Below are 24,820 nucleotides of genomic sequence, written 5' to 3'. Positions count from 1 at the left end.
TCTCTCCTCCTCCTCCCCCACTCTCCAGCAGCCGCTGTGAGCTGCCCAAGTGAGGAGAGGCAACAGGATGCTTCCTCACTGCTGCCATCACTCAGGACACCCAATTTGGTGGTGGAAACACTGGCAGGGGAAAGAGGGACATTCCAGGATAAAATCAGAAGCTGGGATGGCTTTCATAATTCCAGGACTCTCCCTGGAAAATCAGAACACTTGGAGGGTATGCTTATGTGTATGTATGTTAAGTTGTGGGTGAACATATCAGACAACACAGTGATTCTTCAAACAGCTCTTGTTTATTCACAGGCCAGAACAGAATTGAACTGAAGGGTTCAGCCAGTCTGCTTATATAGAGCTCCACTGGAACGCAACAGTAACCATTTTCTGTAAGTATCCAATCACTGAACGTCACTTTTGATCCCTTATTTGTATATGTGGACCTGAGTGAAAACTATCTATAGTATCCCCCTGCTGGCCCAGGGTGAGAACTTCAGTACATAACAATGTATGTATTTATATATACACCACCATTCTGAGAAACAGTATATGAAGCAGCTAATAGCAAATCGAAATAGAATGGATGCTTGGGTTGTGAATGTGATCCATGCAGGAGGCACGTTCGCAACCCTCAGTGTCCACAACCCACAGCGGCGTGTCTGCACACATGCGGGTTGCAGTTTGGCGCTTCTGCGCATGCGCAAAGCGTGATTTAGTGCTTCTGCGCATGCACAACCGCCGAAACCCGGAAGTAACCCGTTCTGGTGCTTCCAGGTTTCGGCAGTCCGCAACCCGAAAAAACGCAACCTCAAGCGTCTGTAACCCGAGGTATGACTGTATTGTGAAATCCATGAATCAATAGCAGATTGATTTTGCAAACTGCCCTGTGGCACTCAGAGCACATCTCAGCAAATGGGCAAATTAATATGGGATTAAGTAGCTTCATAAGGAACTGCCAGTAGGAGCTGTATAGTTACTGTTTTTAGCTGGCTCCTATGCTGCTACAGTAATATTTGAATAGCATGGAGCTTACGTGATATGGCGTCTACTAAAACCAACTCATTTTTGAGGGGAAGAAAGAAAGGGAGTGCTGTTGCTACCTACATGATTTTCTTGCCCAATATCCCTTGTCCAACGTGATCCCATCTTTCAGACACCACCAGACAAGTGGTTTGGACCAGCTGCTGGTGAAAAAGCAACCACAATGTTCTAGCAACAAATTAAATCAGACTCAAATACAGCATATGCTACCTGGAGCCACCGCAGGCATCTGGCTAGAGGTTCAGCCTCTGTTCCCCTGCCTGGTTTGGCTAGAAAGGCTGGAGCTCTGCCATCTGAACAATGGCTGAGGACCTGGATCCAGATCTACTTCCTGGTCCCGTATATCATTTTGTGGAAATCCTATTGTGCTTGTTCTCCTGAACAGACCGAATTAAGGTTCACCAAGTGCTCTGGTAGTAGAACCCTGTGCACTTGCATAACAGCCATTATCATCTCTTTCCCTCTGAACCTCCTTTACCAGCCATTACTCAGAAATTATGAGGGTTATTATGGTTGCGGTGGTGGAGCAGTGCTTCTGAAAAGTTCAAAGAGTATCTCTGGGACACTCTGTGCATACAACCTTAAAAAAAGAAAAATACTGAAAAAATAACTCCCTAGAATTTCAGTGCTTAAATTCTTTCATTGCTTGTCACCACAAGAGACTGTTGCCCCAGTGTTGTCAAGGAAGAGCTTAAGGGAAGGGAACATGGCCAGGAAACCTCACATGTGAAATGCAAAACAACCTCTCTGTTCCAAATCTGCTATCAATAATGGATGGAGCGGCTAAGTGGGCGAGCAGCTCTTGCCTGCTAGCACAAGGGCACAGTAAACAGGCCGCTAAAAAAACAAGGCCTGGAGCAGCGTGAAGAGGTGTAGCGGGTACACAAAAGCAGGCAAACTTGGTGACATGGTGTTAAACAGAGGTTTGTAAGGGGAAAGGGTTGAACCAGATATAGGTCAGGCAGCACAGAATGGTGGTCTTCCAACCCTGTTTTTCCTTTAATGCTGCATCTGCTTTAATGTCAGAGCGCAGGATTAAAGTGTCTCTGGGAACAACTACATTTTGGTCAGTGGGGTGCAGCTTTCCTACCAGCTGTCACACAGTGTGAGATTTTGGGTATTTTGTCTCCTCGCAAAGCACTGGCTAATTTCTAAAGAGAGAGGTGTCCTGATGAAAATCTCCCTCCATCAAGCGCATAGCTGTCAACTTTTATCTTGCAAGGAATCCTATTTGGAATAAGGGAATTTCCCTTTTAAAAAAAGGGAAACGTTGACAGCTATGATCAAGCAGCTTTATCCTGGGAGGAAAGCTTCCATTGGCACAGGGTAAATTCCAGTGGCAAAGTGAATTTTCACTGGGACCACAGCAGAGACGGTGGGGGAGGGAAAGTAAAAAATTTCTAGGCTTGGGAAGAGTTTTGAGGGAGCTACGCGGGGGGGGGGGAGCCACATCCATCACTCAGGTCTAAGATCCCCCACCCCTAACCCACGGGCTCCCAAATCTCTTTGTACAAAGCAGGCAATACTGAGAAGTCAGCATGGTGGTAAGAGGCACATTTCTGAACTTCTGGCTGACAAAGAAGCTGGCAGTTGAACTCTGGTTGCTGGGATGCTGGAGTCTATTAGTGTGATTATGTTGCTCCCACAGTAGAGTCTGTTAGTACTACTAAGGCATTGCTTTTCACGATTAGCTAGAAGTGGAACTGAAATGGAGATTCCATGCAGGAACTTGATTTATTTCTGTCTTATCTAGCAATGTCCATGATCCATCTTTAATGACTTCTCATAAGTAAGTGCCATTCAGAAAAGTTTTTCTCATTGGAGATTCAGCCCACCCATTGCTTGCCTGCTGCAACCTGACTAGGAGATTAATGCTGAACTGACTCTTCTGCTTGTCCTGCCGCTTTCCCTCCGGAAGCGGAACAAAGGTCAATAGGTTTTTTCTGCTAATTGATGTTCTGATTCAGCAGTAATGGGACGATGGGACAGCAATGAGCGGTCAGAGGGAGAAGACTGGGAATAGGCGGTGACAGAAGCTGAAGAGGTAACAGGGTTTCGAACTGCTAAGTGGGCAGGAGCTGGAACCAAACAATGGGAGCTCACCCATCATGGGGATTCGAACCAAGAGAAGTCCAGAAGCAGAAACAGGAGAGGAGGGAGGGGAAGAGGCAGAGATGAGCCAGGCTGATGAAGTGTCACAGTGTCTCCCCCTCCTGCTGCAACAAGCTCTCCTCCCCTCTTGTCTCCCAGAACCAGGAGAGGCATGAAAAGGGTGGAGGAGAGGTTGATTGCATGCAGCCCCTCTTGCTTTCAGTCTCCAGGCCAAGGTCCAGGCCAGTCTCCAGATCCATGGGCCAAGACTTACCAGGGATGAGGTGCTGTGCTCATTAGGCCTGACACTCTGCCTAACCTGGGCTAATAAAGAGTTAACTCCAATTTGAACAGTGCAATTTATTGCCGGCTTGCTCCTGTCAGCCTATAAAGCAGAAGACCTCTCGGAGCCATGCTTTCTAGCCATGGGACAAGTAGAAGTGTGGATGAGCCCTTATTCAATTTAGACAAAAGTAAAAAAGATGGGCAGATAAATGACTAGTTTATTTTCAACTCCCCATCGCTTTGTAGAAGAATAGTGCTAGAATAGTACATTAGGCTGCCATGATTTGGACATCTACAACATCATGTGGATTCAGTGTTAAAAAGTGAATGAATGACAGTTCCAGGGGGAAAGGGCTATTATAGAAACAAGCTTAGCTGGAGGATGCTGAACAGCATCTGTGGAAGGGGGGTGTATCCCAAAACATAACTGAAACAACAAAATCACTCCCAAAACCTCTCTTTCCCAACTCCTTCCTTCTAGTGACTGGATATGACAGAACCTGGTCACGAAAGTGTAAGGAAGGAAGCTCTCCTCATCCAGTCCCCATTGAAGTCTCAAGGCAAAGCTCCTCACCTTCCCCTAACACCGAGGTGGGTCGCCTGCACAAGCTTGAAGATATTTGGAGTCCACATTACAGATTAGAAGCAAATGTACTGTGTACCTAAAATGTTATCTGAAAAGGCAACTAGATTATCCAGGTCTGCTGTGTTTTGGCCATTGAGCAGGAAAAGACACTCTGTGCATGTTCAGAGACACATGTACTCCTGGGTCATGGAACAGGGAGCCTCTTTGAGTGCTTCAATGGAACATCTAGTTCCAAAAATTTTCCATTATTAAATTAAGTACTGGGGTGGGGGGTGGGAAGCATCAGCACAGAACATGTGTTTGCCTGCCAACTAGAGTTTTCTCATCACTGAGCAACCATCCCCACCCCCATGTTTCTGGGATTAGGAAACAAGATTTCCAGTCATGCATAAGCCTTGTGCCCCTTTTCTTAGAAATTAACCACTAGATGCACCCAAAGGTGGACACCCTCTCACTAGAAGCAGGAAATCCTCAAGGACAATGTGATTAGCTGATGAGTAGGTAGCAGATGAGACTGGCAAAATACAAACAGGTATGTAACTTGAGATGTCAGCAGCAGCCACCCTTGGAGGCCTGTGGCCCAAAACAGCATTTGCAGAGCTGTTAATTGATGGTTTGGAAAGAACCTATGTTAGGGTTTGTAATGGTAAGGTGGCCCCTGCTCCAGTGCCAACCCTGCAGGGTAGCTTAGTAGCACCAGACATCCTGTAATTTTGTTCTCTCACTTATGGCTAGGTGTGTGGGATTTCCACAGACTTACAGTAGAGTGGTCTCCTCCAAAGTAGGGGAACAGCCAGCTAAATTCCATCTAACTCCTGCTTGGCGACTTCAGTCCGCCTCCCCTCTGCTCTCTCAGGCACTTCAACAATTAGCAGCTTAGCTCCAAGCAGCCTAAGCCACATGGGAGGTTAACCAACCCTTGAGTCTGTTCAGAAACCAGTACAGCCCAGTACAACCCACTTCATAACTATTCAGCAGCTCTGACAGAACCATGTACTATGGCCTCCTAAGGGTTTTCTAACCCTTTAGAAAGGATTAGATGAGATTCAGTTGACAGCCTGTTTAGCCACACTATTTCTATCAAGGTAAATTCTCAATATATATACCCTTTCTTTGCCTATGTCACATGTAGATTAGACCAGATTTATTTCTCCCAGTTTTGCTCCTTTGTTCTGCTAGGAATCTGACTTTCCTGTATGTTATGTCAACCACAGTTTCTCAGTATCTGCCTAATAAGCCTTATAATGTTGCCTCCACAATTTGCTTTCTAACTCTTTTCTAATTCTTCCAGCAGTAATTTGCTTCTATTTCTCTGTAGAATGAATGAGGGAGAGAGAGAACAACATGGCTCAGTTTATTGAAATAGTGTATGTTGGGACATGCTAATATGCCATGAGGAATAATATAATGAAATAATTAACAGTCTTTCAAGAGCCCACCCACTGCAAATTTGAACCCTTACTCTACCCCAGGGGTCAGCAACCTTTTTCAGCCGTGGGCCGGTCCACCGTCCCTCAGACCATGTGGTGGGCTGGTCTATATTTTTTTTGGGAGGGGGGAACGAATTCCTATGCCCCACAAATAACTCAGAGATGCATTTTAAATAAAAGGACACATTCTACTCATGTAAAAACACGCTGATTCCCAGACCGCCTGTGGGCCGGATTGAGAAGGTGATTGGGCCGCATCCGGCCCATGGGCCTTAGGTTGCCTACCCCTGCCTCTGTATGAATCTCACTGCGTCTTCTGGGTTTACCCCTAGATGGGGTTCAGGCTTAATCAGCTCATGAGCACACAATAATAATTACTACTTTAGTCTGACACAGCAATGGAAATGGCAACTGAAACATGTTAGGTGCTTTACCAGTACTTAACATTTCTACTGCCTTTACAACTCTGAGGAGGATGTCAGGGATGAAGTGAAAAAACCTTGGTGAGTCAGGCATCTGTGGACAAATGGCATGCAAAGTATTGGATCAAACGCTGCTGCTCTTGCAGCTCCTGACAATAGGCTAGATGATGTGGAAATGAGCTTTCCCTGTCATGTAAGCCCCAGTTGTTGATCTTCTATGCTAAGCTATTTGCCCACACAGGTTAGCAGTCATATGGTTGTATATATAACAGAACTTCCCACATGTGCCTACATGTGAACGGATCTGTCACAAAGACGCCAGCTAGTGTCTCTCCAAGGCGTGCACACTCTCACACAGGAATAGTTCACAGAGCAATTTTTAGCACACTCAGCCATAAAAGCAAGATCAGATCTGAACAAGTGATCCTTGAGAATACACCCACCTTAAGCACACGTGTGAATGACTATACTATTCTCTTGAGCGTTCATGAAACCTCCCTCCCTTTTGCACGCTCTCACACACACAGCATTTGTGCCTCGTGTTTGTAATCAGTGCTGTGCTATCATCATCAGTTGCTCCTGGAAGAGACTGTTTAGTTTCAGTGCTTATTTTCAATGATGGCCAGAAAGGAAAGAACAGAAGAAGAACACACAAGTTACTGGGAACAAACATTACCATTCCAGATCAGGTTCTCCTTTGTTTTGCTTTTCTTCTAGTTCACCAGAACAAGAAACCACACATTTACCTCCAATACAAACCCACATTTGTATTCACATTCTCCTTCCATCCCCTACATTTCACCTCCCCACTTTGCTATTCTCCTGAATTCCAGGCACTCAGTTCAGAACAGAGGACTTTTAACTACAGTATTTACAGCCTCCCCCACCCAATTTCACATGACCCAAGGCCTCACACACAGCTTATATAGGAGGTGACAATCCAATTGTTTGAAGGCTCTATATCCAAATGACCTATGAGATTAGCTAAATTGAAGAGGGCTGCAAGCAAAGTATCAGTGGAGGCTCCTCTGTTGGGCAGATTTGCTATCAATCCATCAGTTCCTGGGAGCACAGAACTGAAACATTTTGACTGGAGACGTGTCCACATTTCCAGTGACTGAGAGGCCTCCAGGATTCTTCTGCCCATCTCCTCTGCTTAGCCAATCAATGTACTGTACTTTTCCATATATAAGACTAGGGGTTTTTTACTAATAAATAATGATAAAAAGGGGGTGGTTGGCTTATACACTGGGCAATCTCCCCCATTTTCTTAATTTTGAGTCCCCCCAAATAGGGGGTGTCTTATATTCCATGTTATACATGGAAAAATATGGTAATCACTATCAGCAGGTTCCTCCCCAGTCATTTCCCCTAGACATGACTTGATTACCGTATTGGCCCAAATATAAGATGCACCCGCAAATAAGCCACACTCTGAAAATTGAAGGGGGGGGGGAGAGAAAAAACACACAATACCAGGGCTGCTTCCGGGGGGGGGGGGGGGAGCCGCACTGCTTTGCCAGCAGCATAAGGTGGTGAATATAAGCCACACTTTAACTTTTCACTGTCAGAATTTGGGGGGAAAGTGTGGCTTATATTTGGGCCAATATGGTAAGTGGTGGATTCTATTATCCTTTTCCTCCCTGTTTTTCTTTGCAAGAAGCCTTGGAGGATATTAAGCAAGCTGGAACAAGAGAAGCAGCGGGTGGGAGTGAGGTTGCCCACCATGTCAATCTGCCAACCAGAGCCATGCATTCTTCCCGTGGGTGTTCATCTTTCTAAGCCTGCATTGTGTGTGAGGGGCAGAGAGAGAAATAAATTTTCCTCACAGTTAGATTGGAAAAGAAAAAGTGTTTTATATGTGATGTAACGCTGTAACAGCAGGTGGCGCTGTGGAGTCCCACCATTCCCAACTGGATTTCCCCGTATGAGTTACAACATGTTTAACTGAAACTCTTCTTGGGTGTCTAGAGCAGCTTCTGTAGGAGAAACAAGGGAGCCAAGCTTGCAGCAGAAGGAGCAGTGTGTGTAGGTCAGCCTTTGTTTCTTTGCCAGAATCCTTAATTTCTCTCCACTCTGCCTTCCTCCAGCAAGCCTGCTCAGGTCCTCCCTCCCACTTTCTTGGGATCTTTCTATCTGATAGCATTTCCACTCCCCTCAATTTTCAAGCACCCCAGCTCAAGCTAGAAAGCCCACCTCAGATTCTTTCCATGTTGTCTTAGGTTAACGTTTACCCCTCCCTCATAGAGTTACAGTGCTCAGCACCCTTACCAAACCACAGCTGCCAGTTATTCCTGGGGGAAAGCTGTATGTTTTGTGTATGGTGTGACTGCGATGTGACACTGCCAACTACAAACCACACTCTCAGTTTCCTCAGATAAACATATCCTGTATGCTTTTTTAATTCCCAATCCTCTTCTGTCTGATTTGGATCATTGTATGAGCAGCCATTGGTCATATCCCTGTCACATTCACTTTATTTGTTTGGTTGAAATATTCTGTGTTTGTTTTGTTTTTAGTATGCATTGTGTATAAAATAAACAAGCAAATGGCACTCTGATGAGAGGAACTTTATAGCTAAAACTCTCCCGGGCAGCATTAACAACCACAGGAGCCGTGTCCTACATGGAAGCATTAACTAAACAGTCATCTTGTTCTCTGATACATTCAAGTCTCACTTACAGGACACACTCATCTCTTCTGGCTCCCTTTCTCTGGCTCATCTTGTTCCTGGTATACCTTTCCCTGCAAATGACAGCCACTCTCCGCAGCTGTTTCCTGCTTGCCTTTCTCCCTGCCTCCCACTCCAGCAGGATTTCACTGCCTCTGAGCCACATCTGTCACTGTGTCAGAAGGAGCGCCTTTGTTATGCGTTTGCTGGTTCAACACAGCTTCCCGTAGTTCTCAGGGAAGGTGTACCCCCCTCCCTGCACCCTCAGATGTAGTGGAAATGTCATGCAAGCCTCAAGTGGAAGTGGGAGACACCTGCACCTTTGCCCTCCTCCAGCCCATCCATCACTGCATCACAGGGTTGTTGCTGTTTTTGAAAAAGAGCAAATGAGTTTCCTTACAGGAAACGCCACACAGCTGTGGAGCTGTGCCCTGCACAGGGCAGCAGAATGAGGCAGTCGTTCAGGGTTGGTAGAAGTGGCTGAACTGCCACAGGGTGGGGAAGTCCAGGACTGAGGTATCACCCCATGCCTGACTTCATCCACTGCAATACCACACTTTCTTCAAAGCCTGAGGCAGCTGTCAAAATATAAAATCAGTTAATAAAACACAAAAAATAAATAGGCACAGCTGAGAGAGGATGGGGGGGGGGGAGTAGCACGATGCTCCAAAAGCCAATCTAAAAAATGTGAGTTTTATACCTTCAACAGGGAAGTGTCCCAATTCACACCTAATTCTACAGCTTTGGAGCTCCACATGGGGGAGGGAGAGGCAAGCGGATCCCCAAGGTACTGTAGTTATTTTGATTATTTGAAGGAAAGGCACTATTCACATGCAAACGCAAACAGTTGTTGGCACCCATCTGTCTTGGGAGACCATGGTGGAATGTGCCTTCGAGGGTATTGTCGGCCAGAGGGTGTTAAAGAAGGACCGAACATTTTTTATGTATGCAACAACAGCAGCAAGGATACTCGTCGCCAAGCACTGGAAATCCCAAGATTTACCCACACTGGAAGAATGGCAGATGCAACTGATAGACTACATGGAACTGGCCGAGATGACTGGCAGAATCCGAGACCTGGGAGAGGGGACGGTAGAAGAAGACTGGAAGAAATTCAAGATTTATCTACAAAAATATTGTAAATTGTATGAATGTTAAGAAGGATGCTAGATTAAAAATAACTTGGCACCATTAAGCTAGATGAAGTGAAGTATGAAGATAAGTTAAATTTAAGAAAAGATAAATTCTAGATAAGTATTAGGCTAAATTTAAATTGTTAAGGTTTGAATAAACGATATCTAAAATTAGAGACACAACATTGGAAAATTAGATAACAAGAATGGAATTAAGGAGATAAATTGCTGATTAAATTTTTAGAAATTAGGAACGCAGGAGCGGGGGATGTGAGGAAGTCCAAAGAAGTTAAGAAAATATGTTTATGATATGTGTTACTTTGTTTCGTTATTTGTATTGTAATTAAAAAAAAAAACCTTTAATAAATATTTATAAAAAAACAACAACAAACTATTGCATTAGCACTGAAGTGACTTCCCTGGGGTGCAAGCCTGGGCAGTGTGCTGCGGCTGATACAGGAGAGATATGTTTTATTGCAGCTGGGGCAGATGAAGGTGCCTTGTTTCACTACAACAGTCACACCATGGCATTTCTTCTCTCTGCACTCCTCCAGAAGAAGCCACTGAGGGTAGTAGAATTATCTGCCTTATTGGCTATCAGTAATGAGTAATTGAGGTATGGATGAAAGTAGAAGCTGCAGAGCTGTGCCAGACAAGGAATCTCTGGACTGGCTTATGCAAACCAGCCTGGCTGGCAAATATGTTAAGGTGGCAAAGGGGGTTGATGGGCCATCTGAGAGAAATCCTTTGGCCTGGGAAGACAGATGTTGCCAAGGTGATGGGGTGTGTGAAGTGATGGGAAAAGAATTTTTAGCAACATGTTCTGAGAAGAAGAATGGGAGGGGGGAAAGACTGGAATCCAAATTAGGTAGGCTGGCTGAAGGCAGGCTAGGAGCATAGCTGTCAACTTTTCTCTTTTCTTGTGAGGAATCCTATTCAGAATAAGGGAATTAGAAAGTGTTTCCAGAGATACTTCAAACAACTGTACACTCAAGGGCCACAAGATGAGGTTGAGATAGAACAATTTTTGAAAAAGAATGGACTACCAAAACTGTCACAAGATAACAGATCAATCCTGAACTCTAAAATAACAAGACAAGAGATTGAACAAGCCATCCAGAACATGCAATTGGGCAAATCCCCAGGACCTGATGGCCTTACCTCCAAGTACTATAAGACATTGAAAGACTATCTGATACAACCATTGATGGAGGTAGGCGACGAAATTTTGGAAGGGAAAAGGGCGCCGGAAACGTGGAAAGAGGCTTTCATCACGTTGATACCTAAATCAGAAACTGAAAAGACACAACTTAAGAACTACCGTCCCATCTCCCTTTTAAATGTGGATTACAAAATCTTTGCGGATATTTTAGCAAATAGATTTTAAAAAGTTCTAAATGAAGTAATTCATAAGGACCAGGCAGGCTTTCTCCCAGGTAGACATTTGTTTGCTAATACAAGGAACATTATTGACATTTTGGAACTTCTGCAAACAAATATAAATACTAAAGCTGTCTTAATCTTTATAGATGCGGAGAAGGCCTTTGACAACATTTCCTGGAAATTTATGAAGAAAAATTTGGAAGGGATGGGAGTGGGACGGGGATTTGAAAATGGGATAGATGCAATCTATTCAGAACAAAAGGCTAAACTGATAGTTAACAATGTGGTGACAGAAGAGCTTAAAATTGAAAAAGGAACACGACAAGGCTGCCCTATCTCCCCTTTGTTATTTATTTCTGTCCTGGAGGTGCTCTTGAACATGATTAGAGGAGACCGGTTGGTTGAAGGAATACGGGTCGGAGTGAAACAGTACAAACTTAAAGCTTTTGCAGATGACCTAGTTTTGACCTTACAGGAGCCAGAATCTAGCACGAAAAGAGTATTACAATTGATTCAAGAGTTTGGTCGGGTGGCGGGATTTAAATTAAATAAGCAAAAAACTAAGGTTTTGGGAAAAAACTTGACAGTTACAGAGTCAGAAAGGTTTCAGAAAGAGACAGAGTTGAATGTGGTTAAAAAAGTAAAATACCTAGGGGTAAATTTAACAGCAAAAAAATTGAGTTTATTTAAGGACAACTATGAGAAATGCTGGTCAGAAATTAAGAGAGATCTAGAAAGTTGGACAAGACTGAAACTTTCCTTGTTAGGCCGAATTGCTGCTATTAAGATGAATGTATTGCCAAAAATGTTTTTGTTTCAAACTTTGCAAGTTGTGGACAAAACAGAGTGCTTTCGGAAGTGGCAGAGAGATATTTCTAGATTTGTCTGGCAGGGCAAAAAGCCCAGAATTAAGTTTAAGATATTAACTGACGCGAAAGAAAGAGGGGGCTTTGCCCTGCCAGACTTAAGGCTGTATTATGAATCAGCAGCTTTCTGCTGGTTGAAAGATTGGCTGCTTCTCAAGGACACTGATGTATTAGATTTGGAAGGTTTTGACAATGCGTTTGGCTGGCATGCATATTTATGGTATGACAAGGTTAAGATTAATAAGAATTTCAAGAACCATATTGTCAGAAAAGCAGTGTTTAATGTCTGGACAAAATACAAAGACTTATTGGAAAATAAAACTCCAAGGTGGCTTTCACCATTGGAAGCTAAGGCCCGGAAAAGACTCAATATGGAGGCCAAATGGCCGAAGTATTGGGAAATATTAGAAAAAGATGGAGATAATTGGAAATTGCAGAGTCAGGAGAAAATGAAAGACAAAGTGCGAGATTGGCTACATTATGCTCAGATTAAAGAAGTTTTTAAACTTGATAAAAAGCTAGGATTCCAGGTGGAAAAATCAAAGCTAGAGACAGAATTGTTAGAGCCTAAGACTAAAGTACTTTCAAAAATGTATAACCTGCTGCTGAAGTGGAATACACAAGATGAAACGGTCAAATCGGCTATGATAAAGTGGGCACAGGACATTGGATATAACATTATGTTTGAAGACTGGGAGAGGTTGTGGACTACCGGGCTGAAGTTTACTGCATGTAATGCTTTGAAAGAAAATGTTATGAAAATGATATATAGATGGTATCTGACCCCAGTCAAACTTGCAAAAATATACCACTTGTCTGATAATAAATGTTGGAAGTGTAAGGAAAATGAAGGAACATTCTTTCATCTCTGGTGGACCTGCCCTAGAGTGAAGGCTTTCTGGGAAATGATATATAATGAGTTGAAAAAGGTATTTAAGTATACCTTCCCTAAGAAACCAGAGGCCTTTCTTTTGGGCATGGTCGGCCAGAATGTGTTAAAGAAGGATCGAACATTTTTTATGTATGCAACAACAGCAGCACGGATACTTGTCGCCAGGCATTGGAAAACACAAGATCTACCCACACTGGAAGAGTGGCAGATGCAACTGATAGACTATATGGAACTGGCTGAGATGACCGGCAGAATCCGAGACCTGGGAGAGGAGACGGTGGAAGAAGACTGGAAGAAATTTAAGATTTATTTACAAAAATATTGTAAATTGTATGAATGTTAAGAAGGATGCTAGAGTATAAACAACTGGGCACCATTGAGTTTAAGGAAGTGAATTATGAAGATAAGATAAATTTAAGAAATGATAAAAATTTTGGAATATGTGGGTTATATCTAAACTTTTTAAGATTTGAACAAAACGATAGTCAAAATTTGAGATATAACATTGGAAAATTAGGATGAAGATTAAAAATAAGGGGATAAATTTGCTGAATAAAACTATAACCAGGAACGCAGGAGCGGGAGATGTGAGGGAGTCCAAAGAAGTGAAAAGATCTATGTTAAGAGATGTGATATTGTATTGTTTTATTGATATTCTGATTTAAACAAAAAATTGTTAATAAAAAATATTTTAAAAAAAAAACAGAATAAGGGAATTTCCTATTTCAGAATAAGGGAATTTCCCTTTAAAAAAGGGAAACGTTGAGACTTCCGGGTTGGCACCTCCGGTAATGGCGGAATTCCTCTGATCAGGAGGAATTTGCTTCGTGGAAATTCGGGTCTGGCCGCGAAGGCGGAGACCCACTAAAAATCACAGGCGGGTGAAGCCTGTGAACGTGGGATTCGGCTGGCACGTTTTGCGCCTCCCCTACTCGCGGGGAAACCCAGTTTCGGGGATCCGGAGCAACGTGGGGTGAGCAGCGCGGTGCTTCGAATTGATTGCTTTTTCCATGGAGTGAAGCCGCATAGCTGTTGCCGGAGAGCGCTGACTTTTTCCTGTGGACAATTTGATCTTAAAGCAACTACCCGTGAGTAGAGTGAAGAATTGGATTTTTAAACATCTTAATTTGGCACCGAAACGGGGAGGTTCAAAACAGGAAGTCCACCTTCCCCTTTTGTAAATAGACTGAAGCAAAGAGGCTGCAAGCTAAAGTCTTGGAAAGCCTACTGTGAAGGACTAAATTTCCACCAGTAAAAAATATTATATCCCCCTTGGAAGCAGGAGAAGAGGGGGGAAGTTTTGGATTGTATATGCTTGCAGGAGAGAGTGAAGGAAGTTAAAATACCACCGCTCCGAACCTGGAAACGGGCTGCTAGTAAGACTGACGTCTTTTGGAATGCTCATTGACCGTGACTAGAGCGTTCACTGACAGTTAGTTAAATAAGAGAAATACATTGTTTCCAATGTCTCCGTCTGCGTTTAAAAAGGAGTAAAAGTAACTGAAAATTGAAACTAACTTTATTGTTTGAACTGTGTCTAAAAGGACTAATACAAATAGAAACTCTATTTCCCTCTAGAGGAAGCTTTTGAAACTGTTACAAGAGCTGATCTGGGGGAATTTCCAGCTGCAAGATAAAAAGCTGTGAGACTCTGGGACTGACCTTGAATCGCTTAAGAATGTCGATAGAAGAGGCCTTAGCGGTCGCATTAAGTAAGATAAGTAACTCACTGGAACAGCTTAACAAGAAGGTGGATGTGGTAACTACCAAAATTGATAATTTGGGACAAAAAGTGAACATCAATACAGAAACTATTCAGAAATTGATGCAGGAATCTACTTTGACATGGCAAACTGCGGAGAAGGCTAGGCAGAAAGTTGTTGCCACTGAACCTAAAGTAACACAGTTGGAGAGAGAGAGAGTCCCAGCCTTACAGATGCAATTTGATGACCATAAGTTGATGCCTTCTATAACTGAATTTAAAGAAAATCAGATTTTGAGGATTAGAGCCCTACTTGAACTGGAGAAGGAGAGTTTGATGGATTTCATCACGCAGGAATTTGCTGATTTTTGGGACTTGGACTTGGGTCAAGAAGAGATTAAAATTGTGAGGGCCTTCAGACTTGGAAGAGGAGGGAAAAAAGAGAAGAAAAAAAATAAGAGACTGTTGGAACTACCAGAAGAACCTAGAAGAACAACAGTCAATAGTGGAAATTTTGAAAGACGTCCCAAAATATCTTTTGGATTTTGGGTTTAACTACGGAGATTTGGTTGCCCTGTTGAGAAGGAACAAAATCATCTCTAAGTGGGAGTTTCCCCGAGATCTACTCTTCAGCCTCAAAGGAAGGAAAATAAAAATAAGATCAGTAGAAGACAAAGTAAAGTGCATGTATAAATACGAAGAAGACTTGCAGAAGGGACTTGGAAAAGAGTTAAGAGGATCGGACAGAAGATTACCAGGTTGATGAACTATATGGAATTGGCGGAAATGACTGGCAGAATCCGAGACCAGGGAGAAGAGACGGTGGAAGAAGATTGGAAAAAGTTTAAAGACTATTTATAGAAATATTGTAAAATAGACGAATGTTGGGAAAATGTTGGAATTAAGTTATATGGCTTTAGTAGAAATGTTATAAGGAATTAAGTATAGATAGATTATTAGAGTATTAGGGAAAAATAAGGTTAGAATATGTTAAGATAAATATAGGACAGAAAACAGAGAAAGATGGAAAGGAATTGCTGAAACAATTAACAGAAGTGGAATACAAAAAGGGAGGTGTGAGGAGGTCGTTGAAACAAGTAAATGAAAAATATGATATTGGGGGGCAAAAGGGGAAACGTTGACAGCTATGGCTGGGAGAGAGGCCTTGAACTGCATGGCTGCCCTGATGCAGGGTACAAGCTCCTCTTGAAATGGCCACGCTGTGAGATCTCGACTCCTTCCATGCAGACTGAAGGTGTAAATAGGTAAGTAAGCCATATTTCTTAAAGCTACGACAGTCTCTGCTGTCTCTTATTCCTCCAAAGGAACACAGAAATGGATCATGCCTATTTCAGAGTAACATTCCTGATATAAAAATTACCCCACCTCTTCATCCATCAACCCAGTTCCTTACAGTCATGTAGCCCTTAAAATGGGTTGGTTGATGCCATCCTGAGGGATTAAACTAGGTATGCTTTTTAGATAGACATACAGTGCTATTTTTCTAGAAAAAGAGGTGCCGGAACTCACATGAACTAGGTTACATTCTAAATAGTGCACAGTAGATATGCATACAGACAACTTATTGGGAAGGTACAATGATCACCCATAATGTTTTGTAAATGCTGGGCAGATGGCAAATGGATTACAGATTTCATGGGGCAGGGATGGGGAACCCATGGCCCTTCAGATATTCCTGAACGACAATCCTGGTTGTCCCTAGGCATTGGTCATGGTGGATGGGCTGATGGGAGCTGGAGTCCAGCAACATCTGGAGAACTCGAATCTCCATCTCTGTCCTAGGTAAAAAATGCTCATTATTATCCCTCAGGGGAAAGGTTGAAGGGGAGAAGGAAGAAAATTTACCAGTCAGGTGTGCCAAGGTTGCCTGGGTAGGATTTTATTTCTTTAGCTGGAACATGACATGTTTCAACACACACATGGAGGATGTTGGACAATTAATGCTTTTCCTACCCGGGAAGATGGGAGAAAAAGATGTGAACTGGGAGATATTTCCCCTCTACTCAAAGCAGACATGCCCCATGGGGGTGTCCATCCTGTGTATCTACCTGCAAGATGCTTGCAGTATGTGACAGGAAAGATGCTCTGCTGTGGAAATTCTAAGTGAGAAGTGAGGGAGTTATGGCTGCCAGATGTTGGGCTCCACCGACCATCAGCCCTTAGCTGCATGACCTGTGGCAGTAAACATCTGGAGGGCTACCACTTCCCCATTTCCTGTTGGACCAGAGAGCATTAAAAATAAATACTACATATAAATAAAAGCATTTTATCATTGGGCTTTATCCACAGTCACATATTTAAGAATTCACAGTGCAGCTCCCAGGAATGCACTAAACCTGCACAATATGGACACCAACTTTCTCTGGCATCGTGGTCTGAAGCAGGTTCACTTGGAATACAGTCCTGCCACTTTTAATGAAACTTGTTTCTTGCTGGGCAGCCTTGGAACCATCACATATAAAGTACAGCAAACAGCATTTGTGACTATTTTTTTCACCATACACTAGGGCCGGATTTAGTCCCTTTATATGTCCAGCTGTCCTTTGTCAACAACAAATTGTCACTGTTTTTTGTGTTGAATATATGCTATATGGTAATTTATGGACCTAATAGGTATCTAAAGACATTTTAATAGTTTTTTATCTTATATTTTGGAAATGTACATCCAGTTTCCCCCCCTTTAATTTTTTTGGGGGCCCCCAAGAGAGTAGAGCCCCAAGCTATAGCTTGTTTAGCTTATACATAAATCCGGCACTGCCGTACACTCAATACTGAAGTGTTTATTTAATTGTGAACCTAGTCACAAAATGTGTTCCTTGCGTCTCTCTGTATGCCCTTCAAATCAACAAATGCTAAGGCACCACAGCAACAGAAGAAGGCATATTTTATAATGCAGAATTGGTCTGCTTGTTCTCCTGCCGGGAACTGTTCATGACTGCGACACTCAAGGACAGTTCCAGTTCTTCTTGTCTAGCGGCAGGAGCTGTGCACTTGATTCCCGCTCCCTCCCATTTCCCATCAGATATAAAAGCTCCGCTTCCAGACAGCAGCGCACAGAGCACTAAACAGCAAAAGGTGCTGCTGGAGCTGCCCACTGCTTCTCTTTTCTGCACAGCTTTAGGCAGAGCATCTGTCTGCTTCCTCACCATGTGTCGGGGATTAGCTTCCCTTCCTACAAGCTGCTTGGAAAGGTAAGAGGCTGGAGAATATTTGGGGCTCTTAGCAAACAACTGCTGAGTTGATAAAACAGGAGTGTGCTTTGCTTCAACATCTGTACTGATCGGGGTAACATTTGTGTACAACCATAGCTCATACTCCTATAATATCTTCTAAAGAATGGAAAAACTTTTGTTAGTTAGATGAGCAAGATCTATCACTGGCAAGGGCAGGAAGTGCGGGGGGGGGGGGATAATTCAAACAAACAAACAAAATAACTGCATTTATCCTGAATTTCTGTTACTCTTGTTGAGGGATGCTTCCTGGTCCGTACATACTTTTGCTTTCACTCAAAAGGAAGGCTTTTAAATGTTATAATGAAATCTTTTTCTCCAAACGATCACCTGTTTTTGCAATGCGGTTCTACAAGCCACTTCTGCAAGCAGCACTCTGCACAATTAGCATTCCTGCCACACACCACCCAGAGGGGGTGAGCTAAGAATAGAAAGTGGCGCGCCAGGCAGTCATCTACAAACTGTCGCAGTGATGCACCAAGCGGGGAGGCACCTCGGTGTGGCTGGTTGCAGACGCACTACAGCAGGCAGGCAGGCAGCTGTCATAAGAAATCTAAAAACGAGAGACCGTGTCCGCATTGTTATGGCTAGCGCAGCAGCAAGTAAATCTGGGTCACTGAGAAGTGGTGCAAAGGAAGCTCAGGAGAGATGGTATGGAAGAAACTCAGCTTCATGCAATTTTGAAGAAGGAATGTGATTGTTGTCATTAGTAGCAGTAGTATTAATTTCTCTACTGTTATTGATGTAACATTTTACTTAACCGAATAATAGTGTTCACAGTTTATATTTTGACACTGGGGGAGACAACAAGAGGGGGAGGAAATAAAGAGAAATCATAAATAGGATGTTTCTCTTGAGCTTAGTTTCAGCTGAGCATGACAATAGAGTACAGTGTTGAATGTCTACCTGAAAAGCAGCCCAGTGAGCAATTTCAGTTGTGACCTTCTTGAGGCAGGGGCCTCTCCTTTCACCTAGTAATTGTAGAAACTCTGGCTTACTGTATTATCCACCCAAATGAGGCAGACATATCAGTCCTTTTAATAGCAAAGAAAGAATAATACTATTGCAGGCATGCTCTTCCTGGTTTCTATACTTTGTCCAGGAATGTGGGGTTGTTGTTTTATACCTGTGAACAAACACTCTTTCCTGGAAAGCTTGAGGCATGCAAATAGAGACCTCTTTATGCACTGGTGACGGTTTTCATTCCCCCACCCCACCATCATCTATGGTCAAGCTGTTGTGGTGCTTTAAAGCGTCAGAGACAGTGGCACAGGAAAAAGAGTGAATGTGTTAAATCTCTGGACCTTAAATATTCCAGTTCTCTGACAGATGCATTCAACAACACAGAGCTGTGAGGAATAAGAGAGGCTATCAGAGGATGCCTGAACAGGAAGAGCAGTCTTGCAGGGAAACATAAGAGTAGAGGAAGAGACTAAAAGGACAGCAGGTGCTCCAAGCGGAAATGATTTGGTCTTTACAAAAAGTGGTTAACAAACAGTTCCATCTGCATGTTGTGATATTCCAGTCTTTTTGCATCTGAAGAGCAGGTGCCACATAACAAAATGTACCAAACAAGTGAAGGAACTGTGTCCATCAAAAATGGAGGTCTTAGGTTGCACTTGCGTCCCACCTGAGAGCTTCCCTGGGGCATCTGGCTGGCCACTGGGCAAACAGAATTTTGGTTCATTTGTGTAACCTTTGGGTCACTTGTTGGAGCCATAGCTGGGCACCATACGTGACAATCATGACAGACTTTCCAAGAGTCCCCTGGCACAGAGGGCGAGGGATTAATGATGCTAGGGATGAAGAGAAGCTGTTACAAGAGGTTCCAGTTTATTAAACAGGAAGGGCACTAGTGAATCCTTAATGTTGTAAAGGTTCAGATATTAACCACTGAATCTGAAGGCTAAAAATAAGCTAGCTTTGCTGCCAGCTAGATCCCATTGTCCATAAAAGTGGGAACTAGGCGGGAAATAAAAAGAAAATTTTTTAAAGGGGAATTCAGGGAAAGTTGTGTAGTCATGAAAGCATGATTAACGCACAGAGCACAATAAACACAATACACAATTGCTGTATTAGAGGCCTGGAAACAGTACAGCAGTCGTTGAAGGACCAAATGGCCACCCATCTGTCAAAGATGATTAAATTACTTGCATGTGTAATCCTGCCTTGCCTTCTGCATTAATGGGAATTACAGCTTGATTAGGAATTCTACATTACTGAAATGCTTGCATGCCCCCACACAACAGAAATTAGTATTGTTTCTCCCTCTCTCTCTCTCCCCATCATATATCTCCTACATTTATTTGAACAAACATGCAACAACTCTTCTCTCCAGCCAGGGGCATAGGAAGGGGGGGGCGGTGGGGGTGGTCTGCCCCGGGTGCCCTCACTGAGGGGGGTGACATTCAGATCCCAAGTCTACCCCGAGCCGTTGGGGTAAGGGGAGGAGCTGCACCGCCTTGCCGGCGGCACCCCCCCCTTTGCCCTTTGTTTTGACAGCTTGGGGGAGGCTTGGGAGTGGCGGGCAGCAGCGCCAAATGTCCGCCATGGGTGGCTCGCTCCGCCCCTGGCTGCAGGGCGCTCACACCGCTCCGGGCACCCAAGTGCCTGTCCCACGCCTGGGAGGGCACCCTCCGCGTCATGCCCCCCTCGGGAGCACGCCTGCCCTGGGCAGAGTGGATATATGCTCCCCCGCTGTCTCCAGCCCCCAATGTATAGCTCTGCAAATTCACACCAAAAGCCAACAGCCAGTTTGGAACCAGACAAGCAGCTCTCTTCTTTTTAAGGAACACACACTGCTGCCCCCTCGTGGCCACTTCTTGTTTTACCTTAAAATACATTTTGACATTCTTCCTCTCATTCTGCAGAGCAAAGGAATTCAAGACCCGCTTGGGGATCCTGCTTCATAAACCAGATCTGGGATATAAAATTGGGAGCCTGAGCCGAAGCACAAAGCAGAGGTAAGTCATGTGCTGAAGGCAGCCTAAAAAGACACCTGGTCCAACTTAGAGCACTGCTGCAGCTACTTAAGAGGGGCCGGTCCCGAAAGGTGCAATGGAGCAGTGCAACATTAAATATATATATTAGCTCCTAAGGAATTCAGTGAGAGGAAGGAATCATAACTAGCTGTCTATGGAAGAAAACTGTTCTTCAGCCATGACCTGCCCTCCTGAGTCTGAGCTGTTGCCATCCATCCATCTCAAGAGACAACGGCATGTGCCTCTGGGCATGAGCTCCAACTGCTGTGTCAGTAGCACCCAGGTCACTTCCCCCAGGAACAAGCCTGGGCAGTGTGTCTGGAGGTCCTGGGCTGCCAGACAACAAGACCTCGCTGAAGTGGTCCAAAGGAAAGCAGAGCAATACGTTTAGCACCAACTTGGCTGCAGAAGTTGCTGGAAGGAGGCCTACAAGACGCCATCCAACCATCTTAGGGATTCCACTCCAGATTTGGTAGGGCTCACTCTTTAGCCTTTTCTTCTCCTGAAGATATCCCATAAGGCAGTGGAGGTTTAGGATCATAGTTTTCCTTCTCTTAGATGGACTATCTTCCCAGGTTGATGAGCCCCATCTGCCCCCCACTTCCCTTTTCAGCACGTGCAGAAACCACCGCTCAACCCATGTAGTCTGAGTAAATTCCAGTGATCCAGTGGGGTGGCCTCTGTGTGCTCAAGCTAGAAGCCAGCTGAACTGAAGACCTTGCTTCAGCTGTTTTCTAAATATTGTAACCACACCATGGAAACCATACAAGCTGAAATTAAGAGACAGATACATCTTTCTGCCTCCCCCCCCCCATAAGTGGTGATGAGGGTTTTCGCTTTAGTTTAGGATCTCTGGGTTTCTTGTCTTGTCTGCTCCTCTGCCTAAACTCTTCACCCCAACATTCCTATTGGCACCACCATGGTTTTAACATTTAGTCTCCTCTCCAGATATGCCTTAGAAGAGGTGCTCGGATGGAAGGAGTCTTTTGACCACCTTCTGAGAAGCAAAAGTGAGTATGCCTTTTCACAGTCCCCAACACGTCAAAGGGAGCAGAGAGTTTTTCCAAAACTTGTTTTAGGAAAACACATTCCTTCCCCCCCCCCATAGCTACCAAATGCATGCCTTGATTGTTCCATAATTCCTTCAAGTGCGATATGTCCTACAGTGTACTGTGCCTCAGACAGGTTCACTTCTGGGTCAGATTAATGTATGATTAAACATGCCCTTGAATGCAACGCTTGGTTTCCCCTGTCTTTTTAAAAAAATGAATACCAGCCACAGGGAGCTCCATTTCATATAAAGACTACAGTATACGGGGAGGCATTTAACTCCCCCCCCCCGTGCCATTTCCCCACTGCATATCTCCCCACACATTCCCAGTCCAAGCTGCTAGATCCTGCAGCTAGAGACAGATAAATAACACAGAGCAGAGAGTGTTCTTTTAAACAACAATTCAATCCTCAGACAAGGCCCTGTGGTGGTTTAAATAATATATATACTATAGAAAAGTTAGCTGCCTATCAGTTTGCTCCAAACCTGCTGATTTGGATATATTTATAAAATATTTCCTGCCTATGCTCCAGTTCTCCCAAAATAATTTTTCTACCAATGTTCTGACCCTTGTTCCGCACAAGGGTTTTATTCCTATGTCTTTTTTTTCTAAAAAATGAATAAATCCCATAGCATTGTGTTAATGTCTGTAAGAAAAAGTGCATCCCTCTGTTCTCTTCACTCTCCTTCCAAGCTAAACATTCCCTGTCCTCCTTCACAGGGGGCCTGGCAGCATTTCACGGCTTCCTCAAAACGGAGTTCAGTGAAGAGAACCTGGAGTTCTGGCTGGCCTGTGAGGAGTATAAGAAAACCCACTCAAAAGCCAAACTAGCAGCCAAAGCCAACAGGATCTTTGAAGATTTTGTTCAAAATGAGGCCCCCAAAGAGGTGAGTAAAATTTCTCAGTATGGTGCAATCCTTTTTTTAAAAAAAAATACTACTGCATGTGCACCCTATATTTCCTCTAAGGTGCTCAAGACAGTAGACATGTTTCCTTCCTCACTATCACTCTATTTTATCCTCACAACGAGCTTGTGAAGTAGGTTAGACTGAGAGATAGCGCAGGACTCTTTGCTGCTTGAAGCAAAATGCCCAATTGCCACCCCCCCCGGCCATTGCCCCCCTTGCCACCACTGCAGTCTTGCCTTGGGATGGGGGGGGGGCACCATGAGGCTCTGCAATGACTTTTCCTAGAGGAAATTTTTGTTTTTATTTGTTAAATTTGTATACCGTCCTATGTCTGTAGATAAAGCTTCACCGTCAGGAGGGAGGGGTGAGGCTCTGCAAGGAACAAATCTGCCACCTCTCTGGAGTCTGCTGGGCTGAGGCAACTGCCTCACTTTGCTTCATGGGCCAGCCAGCCTGCAGCTGACCCCAAGTCCCCCCTGTGAGGGTTGTGGGTCTCCCCAGTCCTCCTTCCATACTCTTAACTGCCTCACACTGGCTCTGCTAGAATGCATACAATACCGGTTGCCTTTCCTCACTGTTAAGAAACATATTGGCATATAATTAATTGCTGCTGTGTTCCTTACAGGTGAACCTTGACCATGAAACCAGAGAGGCGACCAGGAGGAACCTCACCATTGCCAATTCTGCTTGCTTTGAAGAAGCCCAAGCAAAAACCCACACCTTGATGGAGAAGGACTCCTATCCCAGATTTCTGAAATCTGCCTATTACAGGGACCTGACAGAGCAAGCAACCAGCCACAGGACAGGCAAGCCCACACACACCTGAAGCTGCTCGTTGTCACTGCTAGGACTTGTGTTGGGGGAACAGAGACAAAGAATGAACCAGGAGAGGCAGGAGCCTCAGAGGGAGGTGATAAGAGTTTTCCAGTGGTGGAGTTTAGGCTGGGCCTTTACATTGGCCAGGATGCCTGGGACCTCATATGCTTCCATACACCCAGGAGCTCTACCAAGAAAAGGCCCTCCCTGGCATCTAGGAAGGGCAGGAAACAGGCGCTTGTGTGAAAAGCACCGGAGAAAATTGTGTAAGAAAGAACCTGCGCTCCAAGTAGGACAAAGAAAGCAGAAGGGAAGGCGAGAATTGAGGGGCAGAGAACTAGAAAGGTTGAATTCCTCTCTAAAACTGTGTGTCCTCCTCGTGTTCAATGTTATGCACCTGTGCACCCATCCGCATGCATCAGACTCTATCTGCTTTCAGAATCCAGTATCTGCACTTGCAAAACACAGACGACAAACTGTATCTAGCACACAGGGGTTTGAAATCTCCAGCTACCGCATGACAGTTCCAGAAGCACACAGCTCTCTGCATGTTTGTACACCAACCAGCTGAACAGTCAAGACTTAGCATCCTTAACAGTCCAGGTGTTGCTTTGCCTTTGTACCCAGAGGAATGCTGCATCTGCTTTGATCCAACTGCATATCTGCCTTCTGCCATGATGGGCAAACTTTCTTCCAGTGACATTTGCAGAGGCCAACAAACTCTGTGAACATTATAAGCAACCTTGGGTGACACGCCCCATTTTTTAATGGTTTCCCATTTATTGTTAATTATTACAGTGATTATTAATAATTATTTATTTAGATAGGGCATTTAATGAGCACAGCACTTTCGACACAGGTACATGTCACTGCAGCAAGGGGCCTGCAAATGATATCTCCGCTGATTTCATGATACCTACTGTATAAGACTACATTGACAGGTGGCATCAGCAGAGAGGTAAAGAAAAAGAGAGAGTGGGAAACAAGACTAGATTTGCCTTGCAAATATAAGTCTGCAAGTTATTAATTCCTCACCCCTCCATGAAAAAAACAACTACCACCCTGTTTACTTGAAAGAAAGTCCCGCTTTTTTAAATGGGACTTGCTCCCAAGTAAGTGTGCATGTGTATAGGTTTGCTGTCTCCATCATGTGCAGCACATCTGACAGCTTGAAAGGGCAGGGGGAGAGAAACTTTCCAGTGAACACACCCTTCCCTGCCTGAAGATTATTTTCTTTTATAAATTGTATTTTTGCATTTTCAATTTTACAAGAATAAACAAAAGAAAGATACACACTCAAACAGAAACATACTGTA

General features: G+C 44.0%; 1 protein-coding gene across 2 annotated transcripts; it reads left to right on the top strand.

Moving 5' to 3' along the window:
- The first annotated feature begins 1,327 nt into the window (after nucleotides 1-1,327).
- On the top strand, nucleotides 1,328-24,322 carry RGS16 (regulator of G protein signaling 16). Of its 2 annotated transcripts, XM_081867381.1 has the most exons (6): nucleotides 1,328-1,331; nucleotides 17,614-17,708; nucleotides 20,618-20,710; nucleotides 21,677-21,738; nucleotides 22,501-22,667; nucleotides 23,314-24,322. In XM_081867381.1, the coding sequence occupies exons 2-6, from the start codon at nucleotides 17,665-17,667 to the stop codon at nucleotides 23,512-23,514; spliced, it is 567 nt and encodes a 188-aa protein (XP_081723507.1). In that variant the 5' UTR covers nucleotides 1,328-1,331; nucleotides 17,614-17,664; the 3' UTR covers nucleotides 23,515-24,322. The 2 variants fall into 2 exon arrangements, with proteins under 2 accessions (XP_081723507.1, XP_081723506.1); XM_081867380.1 differs by lacking the exon at nucleotides 1,328-1,331 and having other exon boundaries at nucleotides 17,434-17,708.
- Nucleotides 24,323-24,820: the final 498 nt, after the last annotated feature.

This window comes from Podarcis erhardii (genome assembly GCF_964252035.2).
Source record: "Podarcis erhardii genome assembly, chromosome: 6".
Taxonomy (NCBI): domain Eukaryota; kingdom Metazoa; phylum Chordata; class Lepidosauria; order Squamata; family Lacertidae; genus Podarcis; species Podarcis erhardii.
Note: the sequence above shows the minus strand (reverse complement) of the source record. Positions and strands in the feature narration are given on the sequence as shown.

Excerpts from the sequence above, each read along its gene's own strand:
- RGS16 (XM_081867380.1), top strand. The coding sequence starts at position 17,449 with ATGACTGCGACACTCAAGGACAGTTCCAGTTCTTCTTGTCTAGCGGCA. Across the intron at positions 17,709-20,617 it reads CCTACAAGCTGCTTGGAAAG|AGCAAAGGAATTCAAGACCC; the intron begins GTAAGAGGCTGG and ends CTCATTCTGCAG. Across the intron at positions 21,739-22,500 it reads CCACCTTCTGAGAAGCAAAA|GGGGCCTGGCAGCATTTCAC; the intron begins GTGAGTATGCCT and ends CCTCCTTCACAG.